The 22,030-nt window shown below is 58.1% G+C and overlaps 1 protein-coding gene and 1 non-coding gene across 2 annotated transcripts; one reads left to right on the forward strand and one right to left on the reverse strand.

The window, feature by feature from the left end:
• Positions 1–414: 414 nt before the first annotated feature.
• On the forward strand, positions 415–22,030 carry CAD (carbamoyl-phosphate synthetase 2, aspartate transcarbamylase, and dihydroorotase). The gene is made up of 44 exons (XM_049784229.1): positions 415–503; positions 760–899; positions 3,841–3,970; positions 5,887–6,029; positions 6,257–6,398; positions 6,537–6,708; positions 6,804–6,989; positions 7,076–7,188; positions 7,637–7,782; positions 7,876–8,007; positions 8,106–8,339; positions 8,446–8,667; positions 8,836–9,024; positions 9,304–9,428; positions 9,621–9,751; positions 12,396–12,508; positions 12,668–12,912; positions 13,028–13,274; positions 13,872–13,970; positions 14,078–14,302; positions 14,429–14,611; positions 14,744–14,962; positions 15,150–15,317; positions 15,680–15,862; positions 15,963–16,067; positions 16,312–16,551; positions 16,688–16,769; positions 17,274–17,440; positions 17,535–17,699; positions 17,818–17,949; positions 18,062–18,263; positions 18,362–18,552; positions 18,642–18,782; positions 18,871–18,972; positions 19,192–19,288; positions 19,678–19,722; positions 19,819–19,988; positions 20,110–20,184; positions 20,532–20,744; positions 20,890–21,015; positions 21,118–21,273; positions 21,368–21,469; positions 21,593–21,687; positions 21,789–22,030. Exons 1-44 carry the CDS (start codon positions 422–424, stop codon positions 21,889–21,891), a joined length of 6,678 nt encoding a protein of 2,225 aa, XP_049640186.1. The 5' UTR covers positions 415–421; the 3' UTR covers positions 21,892–22,030.
• Positions 4,522–4,584, reverse strand: LOC126025347 (U7 small nuclear RNA). Its single transcript, XR_007501357.1, has one exon. It is a non-coding gene; the product is annotated as a U7 small nuclear RNA (small nuclear RNA).

Genomic DNA, 22,030 nt, shown 5'->3' on the forward strand with positions numbered 1-22,030 from the left:
ATTAGTTCATTCAGACGTCCTCAGGGAAAAGCCCCACGTTGGAGCCCCTCTAGCTCGGGGACAAGGAGAGGAGGAGGTGGAGGTGGAGGTGGCGGGAGGCCTTCCTTCCCAGGGTGCTTTCTCCCAGGGCCCAGCAAGCAGATGCGCGCGCAGGGGCGGGGTGGGTGGGGTGGAGAAGTGGGCGTGGTCCAAGCAACCTGGTCCGTCGACCACGCCCCCTGACGTGACCGGCCACGCCCCTCACGCCGCGGCTGCCCGCGCAGGCGCAGTCGCCGCCACCCAGCGCCCCGCGGGTCCTGCGCGTGCATCCTCCGGCTCGCTGAGCCACGTGGACCCGGTGGACCCGGCGGCGGCGCCGCAGCAACAGCAGCAGCAAGCAGCATCTGCATCAGCATCTGCAGCACCTGCGGCCGGGCTCCCCATGGCGGCCCTGGTGCTGGAGGACGGGTCGGTCCTGCGGGGCCAGCCCTTCGGGGCCGCCGTGTCCACGGCCGGGGAAGTGGGTAAGCCAGCCCGGCCCGCCCCGGAGCCAAGCAAGCCGTGGGCTGCATTGTGGGTTTTGTTTTTCCCGCCTTGCACCCCGATCCTCCTCCCTGGCACCCCAGTCCCCAGCCCCAACCATCCTGCTTAGCCCCCTGGGGCAGCAGCTCCCAAGCCTTCTTCCTTCTTTCTCTCTCTCTCCCTTCTCTCTTTCTGTCTCTCCTCTCTCTGTCTCTTTCCTCTCTGTCTCCTCTTTCTCTATCTCTCTCTCTCTCTCAGTGTTTCAGACCGGGATGGTCGGCTACCCCGAGGCCCTCACTGACCCATCCTACAAAGCCCAGATCCTAGTGCTCACCTACCCGCTGATCGGCAACTATGGCATCCCCGCAGAGGAACTGGACCAGTTCGGCCTCAGCAAGGTAGCCCCAGCCACGCCCTGGGTTCCCCCTTGCTGCACCCTCAGGCTGTGTGACAGTGGGAGTCCCCCCTACATTGGAGAGAGAGGAGGGAACAAAGATGCGCACAGGCAGGACTTAGGGAACATCACATTTTTTTTTAGGTAAAAACAAATAGAAGTCAGGGAAATGCATTCAGAGGGGTGTCCATCTCCAGTGCCCCCCCCATTTGCCCCTGGCCCAGCTGGGCTGTCTGTGGTTAGAAATTGGGTGGAGCTGTGTCCCCTGTCCACTCCGGAGTCATGAGAGCTCAGCCCAAGACGGAAACAGGGATGGAATGCAGGGGGCCCTTCTTCAGACCCCAAGCTGCTTCCTTCCACTTTTCTCCCACTCAAGTTCTCTGCTCCAGTTTCAGAGCTCGGTTCCCTCCCAACATGTGGTTTTTTTCTTTTTATCTTTCCTTCCTAAAGTTGGAAACTAAGTTTCACTTGGAGAAAAGCACATATTAAACATGTGAAAACAAGTCATTCTGGAATGTACCCTAAGTCCCTAGTTTCCTCAAGACTCCTTTGGTCCCGGTTCCAGGCCCCTTAATTCGGTTGTAATTTGGTTTTTCACTTTGTCAGTAATTCCTCTTTTTGTTTGTTTGGTTTTGGGCCAGGCACGGGGACCATATGGGATGCCATGATTCGAACCACTGTCAGTCCTGGTTCAGCCGTGTGCAAGGCAAACACCTTACCATTTTTGCTACCACTCAGGCCCTATTTGTAATTCCGAATCAGCCCTTGGAGGCCATACTTGTTCTTTTGGGAGGAAGGACACTCTAGCCAGATAAGCCCAGAAGTTGCTTTCTCGTAGAAATCTTTCTGATTTCCTTGGCCAGCCTTTTCTTCAGTGTCAGAAACCTCTGGATTCATAGGCATAGAATAGTTTCTTATGCAGCCACCTTAACTTGCTGTGGTCACCTTCAGCTTTCCAGGGAGCACTGAGGGATTGAGTTGATAAACCTGCTGAATAGAGGCTTGGCAGACCCAGAGGGGCTGGGGGATGAGCTCTTAAGCCATTCCCGCCCTAAGATAAGGGGTAGATGGGGGAGCATGTGATTAGTAAGTATACGGCTACCACCTTTAGAACCTTAAAGAAGGTTCCGTCTGGTCCTGGAATGGCGTCCATGGTAAAGCATTTGCTTTGCATTTGGACCTAGCACTGTCTCCCCCCCCCCCAATGGGTTAGCCAGAGAAATGGTATAGCTGTAAGTGACCTGCCTGTCATGTTCAACCCTCGTCACCTCATATGAAATCCCTGAGCCCCTCCAGGACTCAGCCCTGAGCACCACTGGATGTAGTCCAAGAAAGAAATGCAGAATAGAATTTAAAAACAAATGGCCAGAAAAAAACAAACAAGGGACCAGAGTGATATAGGGCAGTGAGTAGGGCATGTGCCTTGCACGCGACTGACCCAGGTTCGATCCTCGGCATCCCTTATGGTCACCCAAGTCTCCCAGGAGTAACTTCTGAGCATAGCCAGATGTAGCCCAAAAACAACAAAAAATTATATTATCTTTGGAGTTGAGGCTGTAGCACAGTGGGTATAGCATTTGCCTTGCACGCAGCAGACTCAGGTTCCATCCCAGTCATCCCATATGGTCCCCTGAGCCTGCCAACAGTAACACAACAGTGAAAACACACACACACACTCACACACTTTAAAACATTCTCCTTGTAGCTTCTGGTATCTTGTTTTGTGTCACACCCAGTGATCTAGGAATGGATCACTCCTGGCAGTCTGAAGTGCTAATAGAACGTAGGTCTGCTGCAAGGCAAGCAACTTAACCTGCTGTGCTATCTTTCCTTCCACATCACTGTTTTTGGGTTTGGAACCACACTGCTTGTACTCCTGGCTTTATGCTCAAGTGTCATTCCTTGCAGGTTTAGGGGGGAGGGCATATGTCTTATCAGGGATTGGACCCAAGCCAGTTGTGTATTAGGCAAGCACCCCAACCAACTATACAATCCAGCCCACCGTCACTGTATCTTTATTTCACTCTTTGTAATCTTATTTCTTTAAGACCTGTTGTCAATTTTGAGATTCCTTAAGTAGCAAATTAAAGTCACAAAAGATGAAAGTGGTCTTTCTTTCTATTTTTTCTTTCTTTTTTTTTTTTTTTGTGGTTTTTAGGTCACACCTGGCAGTGCTCAGGGGTTACTCCTGGCTTCATGCTCAGAAATTGCTCCTGGCATGCAGGGGGAACCATGTGGAATGCCGGGATTCGAACCGATGACCTTCTGCATGAAAGGCAAATGCCTTACCTCCATGCTATCTCTCCGGCCCCGAAAGTGGTCTTTCTTTGTTAACTCTGGGTTCCTACCCAGCCTGAACATGGAGAATGAACAGCGCTTGTGTGCAAAATGAGAAAGGCTCACCTATGGGTACTTAAACTGTCCCAGAGACACTTGCTTTTGAGTCCACAATTTTTTTTTTTGTTTGTTTTGGTGCCACACCAGGTGGTACTCGGGGCTTATTCCTGTCTCTGCTCTCAGGAATCACTCCTGGCAGTGCTAGGCTGGAGGGAACCATATGGGAGGCCATGGTTCAAACCCAGGTTGCCTTTGTGCCAGACTAGTGTCTTCACCCACTAGCTCTCCAGTCCCAGGAATTCACAGTTCTGTGAGGGAGAACCCCCTTCCCCCCAATAACACTAGCAAGAAGAGTGACTATTGTGGGTTTCTAAGGACTTCACAGCAGAAAGAATTTGTAGTTTCTGTCTGGGGTAAAGGAGAATTCGGTCATTAACCAGGCTTCCTGGCCACATGTGTTCAGTTCTTGGAGAGGGTGGAGCAAGGTTGGTAAAGGAACAAGTGTGGGGTGCTGGGCGCCCTGAGGAATGAATGCATGGCAGTTTGTTGCCTGCAGCCAGAGCACAGGGAAGCCCATGCTCCCTGTCCCTGACTTCTCCTGTCCACAGTGGTTCGAATCTTCCGGGATCCACGTGGCCGGGCTGGTTGTGGGGGAGTGCTGTCCCACGCCCAGCCACTGGAGCACCGCCTGCAGCTTGCACCAATGGCTACAGCAACATGGCATCCCCGGCCTACAAGGTATGTGCTGGTGTGGGTGGGCCTAGGCAGTAGGGACAGTGGCTCGACTGTGGGCTAGACCTGTTAGCTTGGCTGAAAGCTGGCACAGGGGAGGACGGAGCAGGGGTTTCTGTGGAAAATGGGAAAGTGTCCTAGATCAGCTTTGGGCCTAAAGGAGTTTTCTCACTAGCCCCTGCCTCAGGTTTTGTTGTTGTTGTTGTTGTTGTTTTTCTGAGACAAATCTGAGAGATGTTATTTCCTTTTCTTGCTTTTTTTCTTGTTTTTTTTTTTGTTTGTTTTTGGCCACACCCAGTGATGCTCAAGGGTTACTCCTGGCTATGTGCTCAGAAATCATCACTCCTAACTTGGGGGACCATATTGGGACGCCAGGGATCGAACCCAGGCCCGTCCTGGGTCAGTCACATGTAAGGCAAATGTGCTACCAATTTGTTACCACTAGGGCCCTATTTAATTCCTAATCAGCCCTTGGAGGCCATACTTGTTCTTTTGGGAAGGAGAAGCTGCGCTGTCACTCCAGCCCCGGGCTTGGAATTCTTTTTTTAATTTTTTTAGGGGGTGCTTCCAGTAGAGACCAGAAAGCCTGCTAGACAAATTCTAAAAGAGCTGTAACACTTGGGCTTGGGATTCTTTTTTTTTTCTTTTTTGTTTTTTTTTTTTTTTGGGGGGGGGGTTGGGCCACATTCCGTGATGCTCAGGGGTTACTCCTGGCTATGAGCTCAGAAGTCGCTCCTGGCTTGGGGGACCGACCATATGGAATGCGGGGGATCGAACCGAGGTCCATCCTAGGCTAGGGCTGGCAAGGCAGACACACCTTACCTCTAGCGCCACCTCGCTGGCCCCGGGCTTGGGATACTTTTTTTTTTTTTGGTTTTTGGTTTTTGGGCCACACCCAGCAATGCTCAGGGGTTACTCCTGGCTGTCTGCTCAGAAATAGCTCCTGGCAGGCACGGGGGACCATATGGGACACCGCGATTCGAACCAACCACCTTTGGTCCTAAATTGGCTGCTTGCAAGGCTCTCCGGGCCCGGGCTTGGGATTCTTTTTTTTTTTTTTTGGTTTTTGGGCCACACCCGGTGATGCTCAGGGGTTACTCCTGCTGTCTGCTCCTGGCAGGCACGGGGGACCATATGGGACACCGGGATTTGAACCAACCACCTTAGGTCCTGGATTGGCTGCTTGCAAGGCAAACACCGCTGTGCTATCTCTCCGGGCCCGGGCTTGGGATTCTTTTTTTTTTTTTTTTTTTTGGGCCACACCCAGCAGTGCTCAGGGGTGACTCCTGGCTGTCTGCTCAGAAATAGCTCCTGGCAGGCACGGGGACACCGGGATTCGAACCAACCACCTTTGGTCCTGGATTGGCTGCTTGCAAGGCAAACGCCACAGTGCTATCTTTCCGGGCCCCCGGGCTTGGGATTCTTTTTTTTTGGTTTTTGGGCCACACCCGGTGACGCTCAGGGGTTACTCCTGGCTATGCGCTCAGAAGTCGCTCCTGGCTTGGGGGACCATATGGGACGCCGGGGGATCGTCTCCTAGGCTAGCGCAGGTAAGGCAGGCACCTTACCTCCAGCGCCACCGCCCGGCGGGATTCTTTTTTTTTTTTTTTTTTTTTGGTTTTTGGGTCACACCCTGTGACGCTCAGGGGTTACTCCTGGCTATGCACTCAGAAGTTGCTCCTGGCTTCTTGGGGGACCATATGGGACGCCGGGGGATCGAACCGAGGTCCGTCCTAGGCTAGCGCAGGCAAGGCAGACACCTTACCTCCAGCGCCACTGCCCGGCCCCTCCCGGCGGGATTCTTAATGTTGATTTTACTCAGCTGTGGATCTGAGCTGGGAGCCCACAGAATAGCCGCAAGCTGTGGGGTGCTCCGGACCGGAGGTGCAGATGGGGGTCTTACTGGGGAAGCGTCTTCACAGGAGTGGACACCCGGGAGCTGACGAAGAAGCTGCGGGAACAGGGCTCGCTGCTGGGAAAGCTGGTGCAGGACGGGACGGAACCTTCCAGCCTGCCATTCGTGGACCCCAACGCGCGCCCTCTGGTCCCAGAAGTTTCCATTAAGGTACAGAGAGGGTGACGATCAGCGCAGCGGGTTTCAGCCACCGATCTGGGAGCCAGTGTTGGACCCAAAGGGGTGAAGAGAAGACCATTAAGCTGGGGCCCATGCAGTCTGCTGGGCTGCGTACTTAAGGGAGAAGGGACAGGCCTCCAAGGTAGAACCCCTGACGCTGGCATCACCCTGGGAGATGACAGGTGCCAATCCTTCCCCTTCCTGCCTCGACCCCTCAGGCTCCACGGGTGTTCAATGCAGGGGGCGCCCCTCGGATCCTCGCCTTGGACTGTGGCCTCAAGTACAATCAGATCCGGTGCCTGTGCAGGCGGGGAGCCGAGGTCACTGTGGTCCCCTGGGACCATGCCTTAGACAGCCGGGGTGAGTGTCCGAGCACTGGGCCTCAGTGGGGCTCATCTCCTCTGCACCAGGCGACAGGAGGGCACTGGTGCAACTGTGCCGCTGAATGGCTTCAGTTGAACCCCTGGATCATAGCATCACCTTTCCTATCCCTTCCAGAGTACGAGGGACTTTTCCTGAGCAATGGCCCCGGCGACCCTGCGTCCTACCCCAGTGTGGTGTCTGCCCTGAGCCGGGTCCTTGCAGAACCGAATCCCCGGCCCATCTTCGGGATCTGTCTGGGACACCAGCTCTTGGCCTTGGCTATTGGGGCCAAGACGTACAAGATGGGGTAAGACTGGAGCGGGGGGAGTGTGTCTTATGGCGGGCCACATAGTCCCCATGGGGGGACCTGACTGACCGATGACGTGGCCCATCCATCTGCAGCTACGGAAACCGAGGCCACAACCAGCCGTGTTTGCTGGTGGGCTCAGGCCGCTGCTTCCTGACCTCCCAGAACCACGGCTTTGCTGTGGAGACGGACTCCCTACCTGCAGGCTGGCTTCCCCTCTTCACCAACGCCAACGATCGCTCCAACGAGGGCATCGTTCATGAGAGCAGGCCCTTCTTCAGGTGAGTGCTAGAGGCAGTTGGGAGAGGGGAGCCGGTGGGGGGGCCCCCAACCCCTCACACACCCCCTACCCACCTTCCTTCCACAGTGTCCAGTTCCACCCCGAGCACCAGGCGGGTCCCTCTGACATGGAGTTGCTGTTTGATGTCTTTCTGGAAACAGTGAACGAAGCCAAGGCCGGGAACCCTAGTGGGCAGACAGGTAAAGCCCCGAAGCAGCACAGTGGAGATCAGGGTGGCACGGGGTGGACCTCAGATGTCAGGACACTTGCCTTGTTTTTGTTTGTTTTGGGGGGTGTTGGGCCACACCCAGCAATACTCTGGTTACTCCTGGCTCCGTGCTCAGAAATCGCTCTTGGCAGGCTCATATGGGACCATATGGGATGCCGAAAATCGAACCACTGTTTGTCCTGAGTTAGCCACTCGCAAGGCAAACGCCCTACCGCTATGCTATTGCTCCTGCCCCTGACTCTTTGTTTTTTGTTTGAATTTTTTGGGCCACATCAGGCAGTGCTCAGGGGTTACTCCTAGCAGGCTCAGGGGACTGGCCATATGGGATGCTGGAGATTGAACCCAGATCGGTCTTGTGTAAGGCAGACGCCCTCCCCACTGTGCTAAGGTTCTGGCTCCTGACTCTCTTGCCTCCACAGTCCGGGAGCGGCTAACCGAGCGCCTCTGCCCCCCTGGGAGTCCCACTCCGGGTTCCGGGCTTCCTCCACCCCGCAAGGTCCTGATCCTGGGTTCGGGAGGTCTGTCCATCGGCCAGGCAGGCGAATTTGACTATTCAGGCTCTCAGGTACAGTCAGCTGCCCCTGTTCCTTATGGGGGTGGTACTGGGAATGGGGCTGACTGAAGCTGAGGCCTGTCCCGGCCCCTCATCCCCTGCCAGGCCATCAAAGCCCTGAAGGAGGAGAACATCCAGACGCTGCTCATCAACCCCAACATTGCCACCGTGCAGACCTCACAGGGGCTGGCCGACAAGGTCTACTTCCTGCCCATCACCCCGCACTACGTCACACAGGTGAGGGCCCGAGTCTGTGGTGCTGGGGTCCTGCAGGCCTCCCCCCCACAGCACATTCACTTCACCTAGGGGACCTGGGGGGACGTCTCCCTGCACAGGTGATCCGCAACGAGCGTCCAGACGGGATTCTGCTGACCTTTGGGGGCCAGACCGCCCTCAACTGCGGTGTGGAGCTGACCAAGGCCGGGGTGCTGTCTCGGTACGGGGTCCGCGTCCTGGGCACACCTGTGGAGACCATCGAGCTGACCGAGGACCGGCGGGCCTTTGCAGCCAGGATGGCAGAGATTGGGGAGCACGTGGCCCCCAGCGAGGCGGCGAACTCTCTGGAGCAGGTGCTGCCCCTGGGGAGGGTCTCTTCTCTCTGTTGTTCCCCTGTACCCCGCACCGTCCACCCACCCATCCTCTGAGCCTGACCACTACCCCTCTCCTGCGCTACAGGCACAGGCTGCCGCCGACCGCCTGGGCTACCCTGTCCTGGTGCGTGCCGCCTTTGCCCTGGGGGGCCTGGGCTCAGGCTTTGCCTCCAACAAGGAGGAGCTCTCTACACTTGTGGCACCCGCATTTGCACACACCAGCCAGGTGCTGGTCGACAAGTCCCTGAAAGGGTGGAAGGAGATTGAATACGAGGTGGTCAGAGATGCCCACGGCAACTGCGTCACAGTGAGTAGAGCAGTGGTGGCAGGCAGGTCAACTCTTGGGGCCCGAGACTGGGAGGACCTCCAAAAATTTAGCGTCCCTCTAAGCCCCAGAAGCGAGAGGAGACTGGGGCACCACTTGCTAGTCTCTCCCACCTGGAACCTTGATTCCCTGCCACCTCCAACCCCTCAGGTGTGCAACATGGAGAATTTGGACCCTCTGGGCATCCATACCGGCGAGTCCATCGTGGTGGCCCCGAGCCAGACGCTGAACGACAGGGAGTACCAGCTGCTGCGACAGACAGCCATCAAGGTCACCCAGCACCTGGGGATCGTCGGCGAATGCAATGTGCAGTATGCCTTGAACCCCGAGTCTGAGCAGGTGTGTGTGGGCTGCAGTGGATAGAGAGTCTAGCTGTTGGGCCCGTTGGCCTCGTGTTCCTGTCATAGTTGTGTTGAGCATAGCCCAGTCTCTCCATCTTCTGTCTCTGTCTTGATCTCACCTCCTTGGAGACCCCACTCAGCTGGATGTTCAGGGTCCTCTCCGGGTGGACACGCAGGACCTGAAGGCTTAGGCCCAAGCCTCCACGTCCCTGTCAACTCCCGGGCCCTCCTCCCTCTCTGAGAGCGGTGACCCGACACCTCTGTCCTTCTGCTGCAGTATTATATCATCGAGGTGAACGCCAGGCTCTCCCGCAGCTCGGCCCTGGCCAGTAAAGCCACGGGCTACCCACTGGCCTACGTGGCCGCTAAGCTGGCCCTGGGCATCCCGCTGCCTGAGCTCAGGTACGTGTGTTGCTAAAAAGGGGATTGCATGGGAAAGGGATGGGGAGGCGAGGAAAAGGGGACGGGAAGCTGAGGAGACGCTCCAGAGGATGGGATGTGAGCAAGATCTTAGCAGGGGGTGTGTCGCTGCAAAGCACTGGCTGAACACTCACCTGGATGTCTCCTGCCTTGACCTTGCCTGGTGGCACCCAGGAACTCGGTGACAGGGGGCACGGCGGCCTTTGAACCCAGCCTGGATTACTGCGTGGTGAAGGTGCCTCGCTGGGACCTCAGCAAGTTCCTGCGTGTCAGCACCAAGATTGGGAGCTGCATGAAGAGTGTCGGTGAGAGACAGTTTTTTTCTTTTTTCTTTTTTGATTTTTGTGGGCCCACACCCAGTGACGCTCGGGTTACTCCTGGCTATGTGCTCAGAAATTGTTCCTGTCTTCGGGGACCATATGGGGCGCTGGGGGATCAAACCACAGTCTGTCCTAGGCTAGCATGGGCAAGGCAGACGTCTTACCACTTGCGCCACCGCTCTGGCCCTAAGACAAGAGTTTCTAAGGGAGCAGATGTGCCAAACTGAGATTGAGGGGGGAACCCGGAAAGCCCCATCAGGGCAGAGAGGTGCTTCCTCTCTGCTGCCATGTCAAAGTCATGGGTGGGCATGAGCTCTCGGGCTCCCCTTCCACACGGGGACACTCCAGGGTGCCCACTGGTACAGCCTGCCACAGGCAGAGCCTGGAACAGGAAACAAGGCCAAGCCCCAAGCTATGTCTCCTCTTCGAGACCAGCTCTACAGGTCTCACCACCTCATCTCACAGCTGTAAGGCCAGGCTCTTGACCTTTTGTTCCCTGTGCTCAGTCAGACATGGCCTTTAGGGCACATGGCTCCCGCCTCTCCCTGAACCCATCCAGCACTCTGCACGGCCCCTTCTGGGCACTGCTGGGCCATGACCACAGGACATGCTTTGGGCCTCGTGTTTATGCCGGGAGTGGGAGCGAAACCCTTTATCAGACAGGGAAGCTGGGCAAGAGTAATCACCCGTTAGGGCTAAAGCAGAGACTGTCCAGAACATTCCACCCCACACAAGCACACGCTTGTTCACTTGTTCTAGAAGGCCACCCATTTCAACAGGAAGAGTGACTTGCTGGGAGCACAGTGGCAAGGAAGAGAGCACCCTTTGGGTCAGTCTGTCTAAGCTCAAAATTTCTTTTGGGGGCGTTGGGCATTGCTCAGAGGTCACTCTTGGCTCTGTACTCAGAAATTGCTCTTGGTAGGTTTAGAGGACCATATGGGGTGCTGGGAATGGAACCCGGATCTCTCCTGGGTCAGCTGCTTGTAAGGCAAATGCCTTACTGCTATGCTATCGCTCTGGCCCTCAGCTCAGATTTTTTTTTTCCACACCCAGCAGTGCTCAGGTCTGTCTTCTGGCTCTATGCACAGGAATCACTCCTGGCGGGGATCGGGGGACCATATGCGTTGCCTGGGATCCAGTCCAGGTTGGCCACAAGCAAGGCAAGCGCCCTTGCCGCTGTTCTGTCATTTCTGCCCACAGATCTTTTTGAAGTTTCAGAAATCTGAAGAGACTGCCAAGTTGTTCCTTCTGGAGAGGAGTTTCTCCTGCATGAAAATTCTAATAAACATGGGAATGGAGCCATAATTAAGTTATGGCTAAAAAAGAAATGGATTGAAAAGAGGACAAAGATTGATTCCTAGATGAGACGTTTAAATGTTTGATGTCTCCAAGAATTCTTAGAATGTGACCTATTTGGAAAACTTGGAGACTTTTTTTTTTTTTTTTTTTTTTTTTTGGTTTTTGGGCCACACCCGGCGATGCTCAGGGGTTACTCCTGGCTGTCTGCTCAGAAATAGCTCCTGGCAGGCATGGGGGACCATATGGGACACCGGGATTCGAACCAACCACCTTTGGTCCTGGATCGGCTGCTTGCAAGGCAAACACCGCTGTGCTATCTCTCCGGGCCCGAGACTTTTTTTTTATATTTTGGTTTGGGGGGGGCCACACCTGCCTGGTGCTCAGGGACCATTTTTTGGGGGGTGGGGTCAAACCTGTTTGTGCTCAGAAATTATTCCTGTTAGGCTTAGGGAACCATATGGGATGCCAAGGATCGAACCTGTGTTGGCCAGGTGCAAGGCAAATGCCCTACCCATTACGCTATTGCTCTGGCCTCTCAAACTTTTTATTTTCCAAGTAAGATACAGCAATGCTCAAGGGTTACTCCTGGCTCTGCATTCAGCAATCACTCCTGGTTAGGGCTTGGGGGACTATATAGGGGTGAAGGAAATTGAACCCAGGTTGGCCTAATGCAAGGTGCACATCCTACTGCTGTACTATTTCTCCACATTGGTTTTTGTTGTTGTTGTTGTTGTTATTGTTAGTTTTTGTTCTTTTGGGCCATACCCAGCAGTACTCAGGGCTTACTCATGGCTCTGTATTCAGAAATTGCTCCTGGCAGGCCTGGGGGAACATATGGGATGCCAGGAATCGAACCAGGGTCTGTCCCAGGTCAGCTGTGTGCAAGGCAAACGCCCTATTGCTGCACTATCTCTCAGGTCCTCCACATTGTTTTTTAATAAAAAACTCTGGGGCCGGAGAGATAGCACAGCGGTGTTTGCCCTGCAAGCAGCTGATGCATGACCTAAGGTGGTTGGTTCGAATCCCGGCGTCCCATATGGTCCCTTGTGCCTGCCAGGAGCTATTTTTGAGCAGATAGCCAGGAGTAACCCCTGAGCACAGCCGGGTGTGGGCCAACCCCCCCCCAAAAAAAAAAAAAAACCAAAACTCTGAAGGATGAGCAGATAGATATTGGTGTCCTTCTGGCACAAGCCGAGCTAGCCACCATGTTTCTAAACTCACGCCCCAGCTCACTAACACACCCCAGATGTGATTAAGAGGTTCACTGGGAGACACCAACCTCACAGGGGTCACACCTCCCTGCTCCAAACCTGTCCTCACTCCTCCCCAGGTGAGGTCATGGGCATTGGGCGCTCCTTTGAGGAAGCCTTCCAGAAGGCTCTGCGCATGGTGGATGAGAACTGTGTGGGCTTCGATCACACTGTCAAGCCTGTCAGCGACATGGTAAGGGACCCTGCGAGGGACCCCCACTCGGTGCCCCTGCATTTCCCACCAGTGTTCTCAGTAGCCCACCTTCCCAGACACTCCCTCTAGCCTGTGATGGGGATGGGTAGGGGGATATTTTGCCGGACAACCCCGGCACCTTCCTGGCCTCCCCTTTAGGAGTTGGAGACGCCCACAGACAAGAGGATCTTTGTGGTGGCGGCTGCCCTGTGGGCCGGCTACTCGGCCGAGCGCCTGTACCAGCTCACGCGCATCGACCGCTGGTTCCTGCACCGCATGAAGCGTATCATCGCACACGCGCAGCTGCTCGACCAGCACCGGGGCCAGCCGCTGCCCCCCGACCTGCTGCACCAGGCTAAACGCTTGGGCTTCTCCGACAAGCAGATTGCTCTTGCCGTTCAGAGGTGGGCCCTCGGGTGGAGGGACACAGAGAGGTTGGGAGGGCCCTGAAGGGCTTCTTCCCGAGACTGCTTTTCTGCTCTGACCCTAGGGTCTACTCACTGAGTCCTCTTGCTTTAGCACAGAGCTGGCTGTTCGCAAGCTACGCCAGGAGCTGGGCATTTGCCCGGCCGTGAAGCAGATCGACACGGTGGCCGCTGAGTGGCCAGCCCAGACCAACTACTTGTATTTGACATATGGCGGCACTGCCCATGACCTCACCTTCCGCTCACCTCACGTCCTGGTGCTGGGCTCCGGCGTCTACCGCATCGGCTCCAGCGTGGAGTTCGACTGGTGCGCCGTGGGCTGCATCCAGCAGCTCCGGAAGGTACGTCTGGGGTCTGCTCTGGCTGCACCCCTGTCCACCACGCTCGGCCCCAAGCGCTGCTGCCTTAATAGACGTTTCTGCTTCTGATTCCTGCCCTCCCATCCCCTTTCCTTGCTTGGCTATTATCGACGATGCCTGGCTGGGCTGAGTTGAGTTGGGCTGTGCTTCTGACTATGGTACTCAAGCAAGGGTGTGTTCATATGCTCAGCATGTTGCTCTCTGGAACTCCCTGCAGTGCTCACAGGCCTGCCAGGACGACACTTCTGCTTCTGGAGTTTGTGCACCCTTTTAGCGGTGCTCCCTGGGACCTTTTAAGGGATGGTTCGGCTTCTAGAAGGTTTGGAGGGCCACAGACAGCAGAGCTACCCAGATTATGCTGGATGTGTGCAAGGCACTGGGGGTTTGAGCCCCTGACCACGTACTTGTAAGACAGTTGCTCTGAATTCCTGCTCCGAGATAGCTCTGCTCCCAGTGTTTGTTCCGGGGCTTTTGGTACAGAAGGGAGCGTTTCCTTAAGCCCTTCTGTGCCCCATGCCAGCTCACCCTGTGGGCTGAGGAGGGGCTCTGAAGTTGGGGCCCCTGCCCACCTCATTGCAGATGGGTTACAAGACCATCATGGTGAACTACAACCCTGAGACCGTCAGCACCGACTACGACATGTGTGACCGGCTCTACTTTGACGAGATTTCCTTCGAGGTGCGGGCGGGAAGGTGTCCCCCAAGTCTGGGCGGGCCTCGCCTGGGGGAACCCAGAGCTGTGGGCAGGCCCTGGACCCAGGCATCTGTCCCCTTGTGCCGCCGCAGGTGGTGATGGACATCTACGAGCTGGAGAGCCCTGAGGGTGTGATCCTGTCCATGGGCGGGCAGCTGCCCAACAACATGGCCATGGCCCTGCACCGGCAGCAGTGCCGCGTGCTGGGCACCTCGCCCGAGGCCATCGACTCGGCCGAGAACCGCTTCAAGTTTTCCCGCCTCCTGGACACCATCGGGATCAGCCAGCCTCAGTGGCGGGAGCTTAGTGACCTAGAGGTGGGCTGGGACAGGGTTGTTGTTGTTGGTGGTGGTGTTGTGTTCCTGGGTGGAAGGAACTTTGGGCAGTATGGGGCTGCTGGGACTGAGACTTGGAGACCAACTGTTCGGCTTTTCATCCCATAGTCTGCTCGCCAGTTTTGCCAGACGGTGGGGTACCCCTGCGTGGTGCGACCCTCCTACGTGCTAAGCGGGGCTGCTATGAACGTAGCCTACACTGATGGGGACCTGGAACGCTTCCTGAGCAGCGCAGCCGCCGTTTCCAAGGAGTACCCAGTGGTCATCTCCAAGTTTATCCAGGAGGCCAAGGTTGCGAGGGGCTGCAGATGGGAGTGGGCCCCAGCTCCAGGGCTGGGCAGGCCAGACGGGGAGGGAGGAAGGGACAAGGGCGTCCCTTGCCTCCATCCAGTACATTAGTCTGAGCCCTTGTCCTGCCACCAGGAGATTGACGTGGATGCTGTGGCCTGTGATGGCATGGTGGCAGCCATCGCCATCTCCGAGCACGTGGAGAACGCCGGCGTGCATTCAGGCGATGCCACGCTGGTGACCCCGCCCCAGGACATCACCCCCAAAACTCTGGAGCGCATCAAAGCCATTGTGCACGCGGTGGGCCAGGAGCTGCAGGTCACAGGCCCCTTCAACCTGCAGCTTATTGCCAAGGTTGGTGGGCAGCTGGACTGGGAGGGGAGGGTAGTGGGCAGCGCCAGGATGTGTGGGCCACTGTGCCAACTCTGTGCCAATTAGTCTGCACCCTGGACTTGCTCATATGGAGCTGGCTGAGGGGAGTCGCTGAGGACACCAGCATGGTGTCCGCAGAGGGAGGCCTCACCAATGCCCTGTGCTCTAGGACGACCAACTGAAGGTCATCGAGTGCAACGTGCGTGTCTCCCGCTCCTTCCCCTTCGTCTCCAAGACCCTCGGTGTGGACCTTGTGGCTCTGGCCACACAAGTCATTATGGGGGAAGAGGTGGAGCCCGTAGGACTCATGACTGGCTCTGGAGTCGTGGGGGTGAAGGTGAGGAGGAGGAAGGCAGGAAAACCCAGGGAAGGGGTGCTGGGAGGGTTCCTCCCTGGCATACCAATGCTCGTTCATCTGCACACACTGGGTATCAGATGTGGGCTGGGCCTTATGGACGCTCAGGGCAAGGTTGATGGGGTTTGCAGACAGGCGGCACTATTTCCCGAGGGGACGAGACAGCTTGAGGGGAACCTAGAGGGTGGTCAGGACAGAGCCTGGGTCCAGGGAGGAGCTGGATGCAGCTGCCCAGAAGGCTGGCATCCCAATAAGGGAACACAGACTTGGGGGCACCATCTTCCCACCCCCAAATATGGAGTTCCCCTTGCCTTAGCCTCTCTCTTTCCTGCCCCTCTCCCTAGGTCCCCCAGTTTTCCTTCTCCCGCTTGGCTGGTGCCGACGTGGTGCTGGGCGTGGAGATGACCAGCACGGGGGAAGTGGCCGGTTTTGGGGAGAGCCGCTGCGAGGCCTACCTCAAGGCCATGCTGAGCACTGGCTTTAAGATCCCCAAAAAGAACATCTTGCTGACCATTGGCAGCTATAAGGTCAGGGGTCCTAGGAGGCCTGGGGTAGGGGGCAGGTGGGCAGTCTGGGTGCGGCCTCGATGGCATGGAATATAGACGAGGTTCTCCTCTGCTGCCGCAGAACAAGAGTGAGCTACTGCCAACTGTGCGCCTGCTGGAGAGTCTGGGCTACAGCCTCTATGCCAGTTTGGGCACTGCTGACTTCTACACAGAACACGGCGTGAAGGTATCTGCCACTGGGAAGGGGGCAGCCTCTGCTCTGGGCACTGCTGTGGCCTCCTGGGATATTCCCCTTTGGAACTTTACTTTTCTCTGCACCTTATGTGTGGCACATGCCTCTCATGGTCTCAGTTCACTGTCATGAGGGACATGGCTGGTAGCTGAAAGTTGCCCTGGATCCCTTGCTTCTCCCCGACTCTCCAGTCTCCTGGACTGGCCCATCTGACCTCAACCTCATCTCCGTGTTGCAGGTCACCGCCGTGGACTGGCACTTGGAGGAGGCGGTGGACGGCGAGTCCCCACCGCAGCGCAGCATCCTGGAGCAGCTGGCCGAGAACCACTTCGAGCTGGTGATCAACCTGTCGATGCGGAACGCGGGTGGCCGCCGCCTCTCCTCCTTCGTCACCAAGGGCTACCGCACCCGGCGCCTGGCCGCCGACTTCTCCGTGCCCCTCATCATCGATATCAAGTGCACCAAACTCTTTGTGGAGGTGAAGAGCCAGCTGCAGGGCAGCCGGGTTCAGGGGTGGAAATTGGGAGGGGAGGGAGGCCCACCTTAGGAAACACTTGCGAACCCACAACCTGGGGTGCCCCTGAGTCCAGGCTGACACAGGTGCCCTCCTGTAGGCTCTGGGCCAGATCGGACCAGCACCCCCCATGAAGGTGCACGTGGACTGCATGACCTCCCGGAAACTTGTGCGGCTCCCTGGTGAGTGCTCCCCAGTGATTGTTCTTCCCTGGGAGTGCTCCCCCAGTGGCTGCTCCCTCTAAGCATTTGTTTCCTGGTGAGTGCACTTCCCTGCGAATGCTCCCTGGTGAGTGTCCCTGGGAGTGCTCCCTCATGGGTGCTTTGAATGGGGTGACAGAGGTGAGCACTTTCTACCCTGCAAGGAGTATCATAGGGCCTACCCAGTCCCCTGGAACCTGCTTCTCTCTAATGCAGCCTCTAAAGGTAAAGGTTTCCATCTCTGCTGCTCACCGGGATGCTTTCTCCTCTGCCTCTCCCTCTCAGCTTTTGGGGCTGGTGGACCCCACAGCCAACAGTGTCAGGAACCACTCCCAACTCTGCTTGGGAGCCCATGCGGTTCTGGACTTGAACAGGGATTGACCATATGCACAGTCACTGCCTCCCCCGGGGCTGGCTCTCTGGCCCTTCCTCAACACCCCCCAATCCCTGACCTTTGAACTCTGACCTCATCACCCATGCTTCCAGGACTGATCGATGTGCACGTGCACCTGAGGGAGCCGGGCGGGACGCACAAGGAGGACTTTGCGTCTGGCACAGCCGCAGCGCTGGCAGGGGGCGTTACCATGCTGTGTGCCATGCCCAACACCCGGCCGCCCATCACTGATGCCCCGTCCTTGGCCCTGGCCCAGAAGGTGGGGGACAAACCCTTCCCTCCCCCGATGTTGGTGTCAGTGGTATTTGATGGGCATGGGAACCCACAGGCCTTCTCCTCTGTGCTCCCTCCAGCTGGCTGAGGCCGGCGCCCGCTGTGACTTCGCCTTATTCCTCGGGGCCTCGTCGGACAATGCAGGTACCCTGGGCCCTGTGGCCGCGTCTGCTGCAGGGCTGAAGCTCTACCTCAATGAGACCTTCTCGGAGCTGCAGCTGGACAGTGTGGCCCAGTGGATGGAGGTAGGGGGCAGGCGGATGTACCTTGTACGCTCCTGCTGTGGGGGCTGTGGGGCTTTGGAAGCTCTAGGACTCAGGCCACACACTGAGCGGCGATTCCGTCCCATCCTATCCATGCCAGCACTTCGAGACATGGCCAGCCCACCTGCCCATTGTGGCACATGCTGAGCGCCAGAGCCTTGCAGCCGTGCTCATGGTGGCCCAGCTCACCCAGCGGCCCGTACACATCTGCCATGTGGCGAGGAAGGAGGAGGTGAGGGGACCTCCCAGACTGTGGAGGGAGGCAGCAAAGGCCGCCAACGGGGGTGAGGGGCTTTGGTCAGGGCAGGCCAAGCCAGACAGCATCTCTCCTTCCGACACCCCAGATCCTCCTCATCAAAGCCGCCAAGGCCCAGGGGCTGCCGGTGACATGCGAGGTGGCACCCCACCACCTGTTCTTGAGCCACGAGGACCTGGAGCGCCTGGGGCCTGGCAGGGGGGAGGTGCGGCCCAAGCTGGGCTCCCGGCAGGACGTAGAGGCGCTGTGGGAGAACATGGCTGTCATCGACTGCTTCGCCTCAGACCATGGTGAGCCAGGCGGTGGAGAACTCGGGGGAGAGGGACCGGGATAACAGCAGTGGGGGTGGGTAGTCTAAGTCTGAGAGCGCTGTGGTCTTACACAACAGCCCCGCATACCGCCGAGGAGAAATGCGGGCCGCAGGCACCCCCCGGCTTCCCAGGCCTGGAGACGATGTTACCGCTGCTGCTGACTGCTGTGAGCGAGGGCCGGCTGGGCCTGGACGACCTGCTGCAGCGTCTGCACCACAACCCCCGCCGCATCTTCCACCTGCCCGCGCAGGAGGACACCTACGTGGAGGTGGGGGCGAGGGGCCCAGAGAGAGGGTGGCCGAGTGTCCCCACAGCCCAGCCTGACCTTGGCCTGATTCTGCGGTTCGCTCTGTGCAGGTGGACCTGGAGCACGAGTGGACCGTCCCCAGCCACATGCCCTTCTCCAAGGCCCGCTGGACGCCCTTTGAAGGGCAGAAGCTGAAGGGCACCGTGCGTCGCGTGGTCCTGCGGGGAGAAGTGGCCTACATCGACGGGCAGGTGCAACTCTCCCCACCAGCTACCCCATTGTGTCCCTGCAGCTCTGCTCAGCCAGCAACTCACTCCCCTGCCCCCCTTCCCTCTGCAGGTCCTGGTACCCCCAGGCTATGGACAGGATGTGCGCAAGTGGCCCCAGGGAGTCGTGCCCCAGCCCCCGACCCCCACGCCGGCAGCCACTGAGATTTCCACGGTACTGTGCCACTGGGGACAGAGCCAGCAGGCCTGTGGCAGGGCGGCCATGGGTGGGCACTTGTCTTGACCCTTCAGTTCCTTGCCAAGTCCAGAGTGATTGCAGCCTGCAGGGCTGCCTGGTAAAGGGAGGAAACAGCAAAGAGCACCCCCACTTCTGTAGGGACTCAGATGGAAGGTTCGTGGCTGGGTCAGTCTGAACCCCACTCTGTCTCCCCAGACTCCTGAGAGGCCCCGCCGGAGCGGCCCAGGGCTCCCTGACAGCCGCTTCCACCTGCCACCCCGGATCCACCGAGCCTCCGATCCCGGTCTACCCTGTAAGAGCCAAGCCGGGCACATCCCTCCTTGCTCACCCACCCTGTACCTTCTGGCTGGCCCCCAATCTTTCTTGGTCTCGGTGATGGGGTCCTCTCTCCCAGGGGGACTGTCCCAAGGCTGCTCCACACAGGCCCTTTCTCATTGTGGGCAGCTGCACACCTCTGCCAAGGCTTGAGCCTGGATATCTCACCTGCTTTGGGTCCCTGTCAGGCAGGGGCAACAAGGCCCTGGGAATTTATGTGCCTATCCCCAGCACTGCATGGCCTTCTTGTCCTCTAACTGTCGGGGTGTGCTGTGAGTGACATGTGCACTGGGGTGTGGAGTCTCAGGGCCATGGGGGCCACGTGGTACCCCCAGCCACAAACTGCCTCATGTGACCCATTTGCAGCCGAGGAACCAAAGGAAAAGTCCTCCCGGAAGGTGGCCGAGCCGGGTGAGAGCTCCCCCAGACACACTGTCCACCTTGGGGGGGGGGGGCCCAGAAAGGAGAAGCTCTGACCCACTCTCCCTGCCCCGTCCCCCATTGCAGAGCTGACGGGCACCCCCGACGGACCCTGCTACCCTCCACCTCCAGTGCCTAGACAGGCATCACCCCAGAACCTGGGGACCCAGGGCCTGCTGCACCCCCAGACCTCACCCCTGCTGCACTCACTAGTGGGCCAACATATCCTGTCCGTCCAGCAGTTCTCCAAGGACCAGGTGCTGGGGTGGGGGCGGGGGAACTAGCACGGGGCCCCCTCCTCCTGCACCAGAAGATCTGAGGTGCCGGAAGTCAGGGCTGGGAGTGCCACTGACGGGCTGGGGTGATGTCTCACCTTAGATGTCTCACTTGTTCAACGTGGCGCATACGCTGCGGATGATGGTACAGAAGGAGCGGAGCCTGGACATCCTCAAGGTCAGGGGCTTTTCCCCCTGCTTCCCATCACAGATACACACACACACACACACCCTGCATAGCCAGTAACTCAGTGTCTCCCTTCTGGCGGGTGGTCTGTCCTCACCTCATCAGGCTTGTCAACTCGTAGCCCCAATCTAGTTCCTGCTCCCATAGGCCATGGTGGAGGGTGTTTCCTTCACAGATTAAAGGGGCCTCGGTCCATCTAGCACTATGTGGGGATGGGGGAAGGGACACCAACATAGAGGCTCACGGGAAGCAGGAGGGTCCCCTTCATATCCTGTGTGCCCAGGCCAGGCCTACCACCCCAGTGTCAACGCCTCTCAGTGGTCCGTGTCTGTCCCCAGGGGAAGGTGATGGCCTCCATGTTCTACGAGGTGAGCACAAGGACCAGCAGCTCCTTCGCCGCCGCCATGGCCCGCCTGGGAGGCGCCGTGCTCAGCTTCTCAGAGGCCACATCCTCGGTGCAGAAGGGCGAGTCCCTGGCCGACTCGGTGCAGACCATGAGCTGCTACGCCGATGTGGTGGTGCTCCGCCATCCACAGCCTGGAGCCGTGGAGGTGAGGCCAGGCCTGCTTGCTATACATGCACGCAGGCATCCCAGGGCAGACCCAGTGGGCAAGGGGGTGCGGAAGGACCATACAAGCAGGGCTGACCAGGATCGACCAAAGTCCTCCAGCAGCCCCATCCGGCCCATCTCCACAGCTGGCTGCCAAGCACTGCCGGAGGCCGGTGATCAACGCAGGGGACGGGGTGGGTGAACACCCAACCCAGGCCCTGTTGGACATTTTCACCATCCGGGAGGAGCTGGGCACAGTCAATGGCATGACGGTGAGGCCGGTTAGGAGTGGGAAGAGCTGGGGAGATGCCCCACTCGGGTCCAGACTGGGGGAGGGCCCAACCTGAGCATCCTGCTATGGCCCTGGCCCCCAGATCACCATGGTGGGGGACCTGAAGCACGGCCGCACGGTGCACTCGCTGGCCTGCCTGCTCACTCAGTACCGAGTCAGCCTGCGCTACGTGGCGCCGCCTGGCCTGCACATGCCGCCCAACGTGCAGGCCTTTGTGGCTTCCCGGGGCACCAAGCAGGTGAGTCGGGAGCCCTGGAGCCAGGTGGGGACCCTCCTGGCTGCCCTGTGTCTTACGCCACCCCCTTCACCCCACCTCACCCTGCCCTCTGCAGGAGGAGTTTGAGAGCATCGAGGAGGCTCTGCCTGATACAGATGTGCTCTACATGACCCGCATCCAGAAGGAACGATTCGGATCCACCCAGGAGTACGAGGCGGTGAGTGCCGGGTCCATGGGGTACCTGGGCAGGGAGCACCACACAGGAGAAAGAGGGAGGACAGATGGCTGGGGCTGGTCTGCTCCCTCTGCTCGACACGTCAATGGCCCATCTCTCCCACAGTGCTTTGGCCAGTTCATCCTCACGCCCCACATCATGACCCGAGCCAAGAAGAAGATGGTGGTCATGCACCCCATGCCCCGAGTCAACGAGATCAGGTGACGGGGGTGCAGGCACAGGGCCGACAGCCAAAGCCAGAGCTTCCTCCCTCCTCCACCCCTGGGCTGACGCACTCCCCCACTCTCTCCTCTTTCTCTAGTGCGGAAGTGGACTCGGACCCGCGTGCAGCCTACTTCCGCCAGGCTGAGAACGGCATGTACATCCGCATGGCCCTGCTGGCCACCGTGCTGGGCCGCTTCTAGGCCGGCGGGACTGACGCCCTCTTGAATCTGGGTGCAGGGCGGCCCCTCTCCCTCTTCCCTCACCTCCGTCCCACGTGGCGGCCTCCACCCTGTATGTACAGTTACTTTTCTACTGACTCAATAAAGCTGAGTTTCCTCC

This window comes from Suncus etruscus, chromosome 12 (genome assembly GCF_024139225.1).
Source record: "Suncus etruscus isolate mSunEtr1 chromosome 12, mSunEtr1.pri.cur, whole genome shotgun sequence".
In the NCBI taxonomy this organism is placed as follows: domain Eukaryota; kingdom Metazoa; phylum Chordata; class Mammalia; order Eulipotyphla; family Soricidae; genus Suncus; species Suncus etruscus.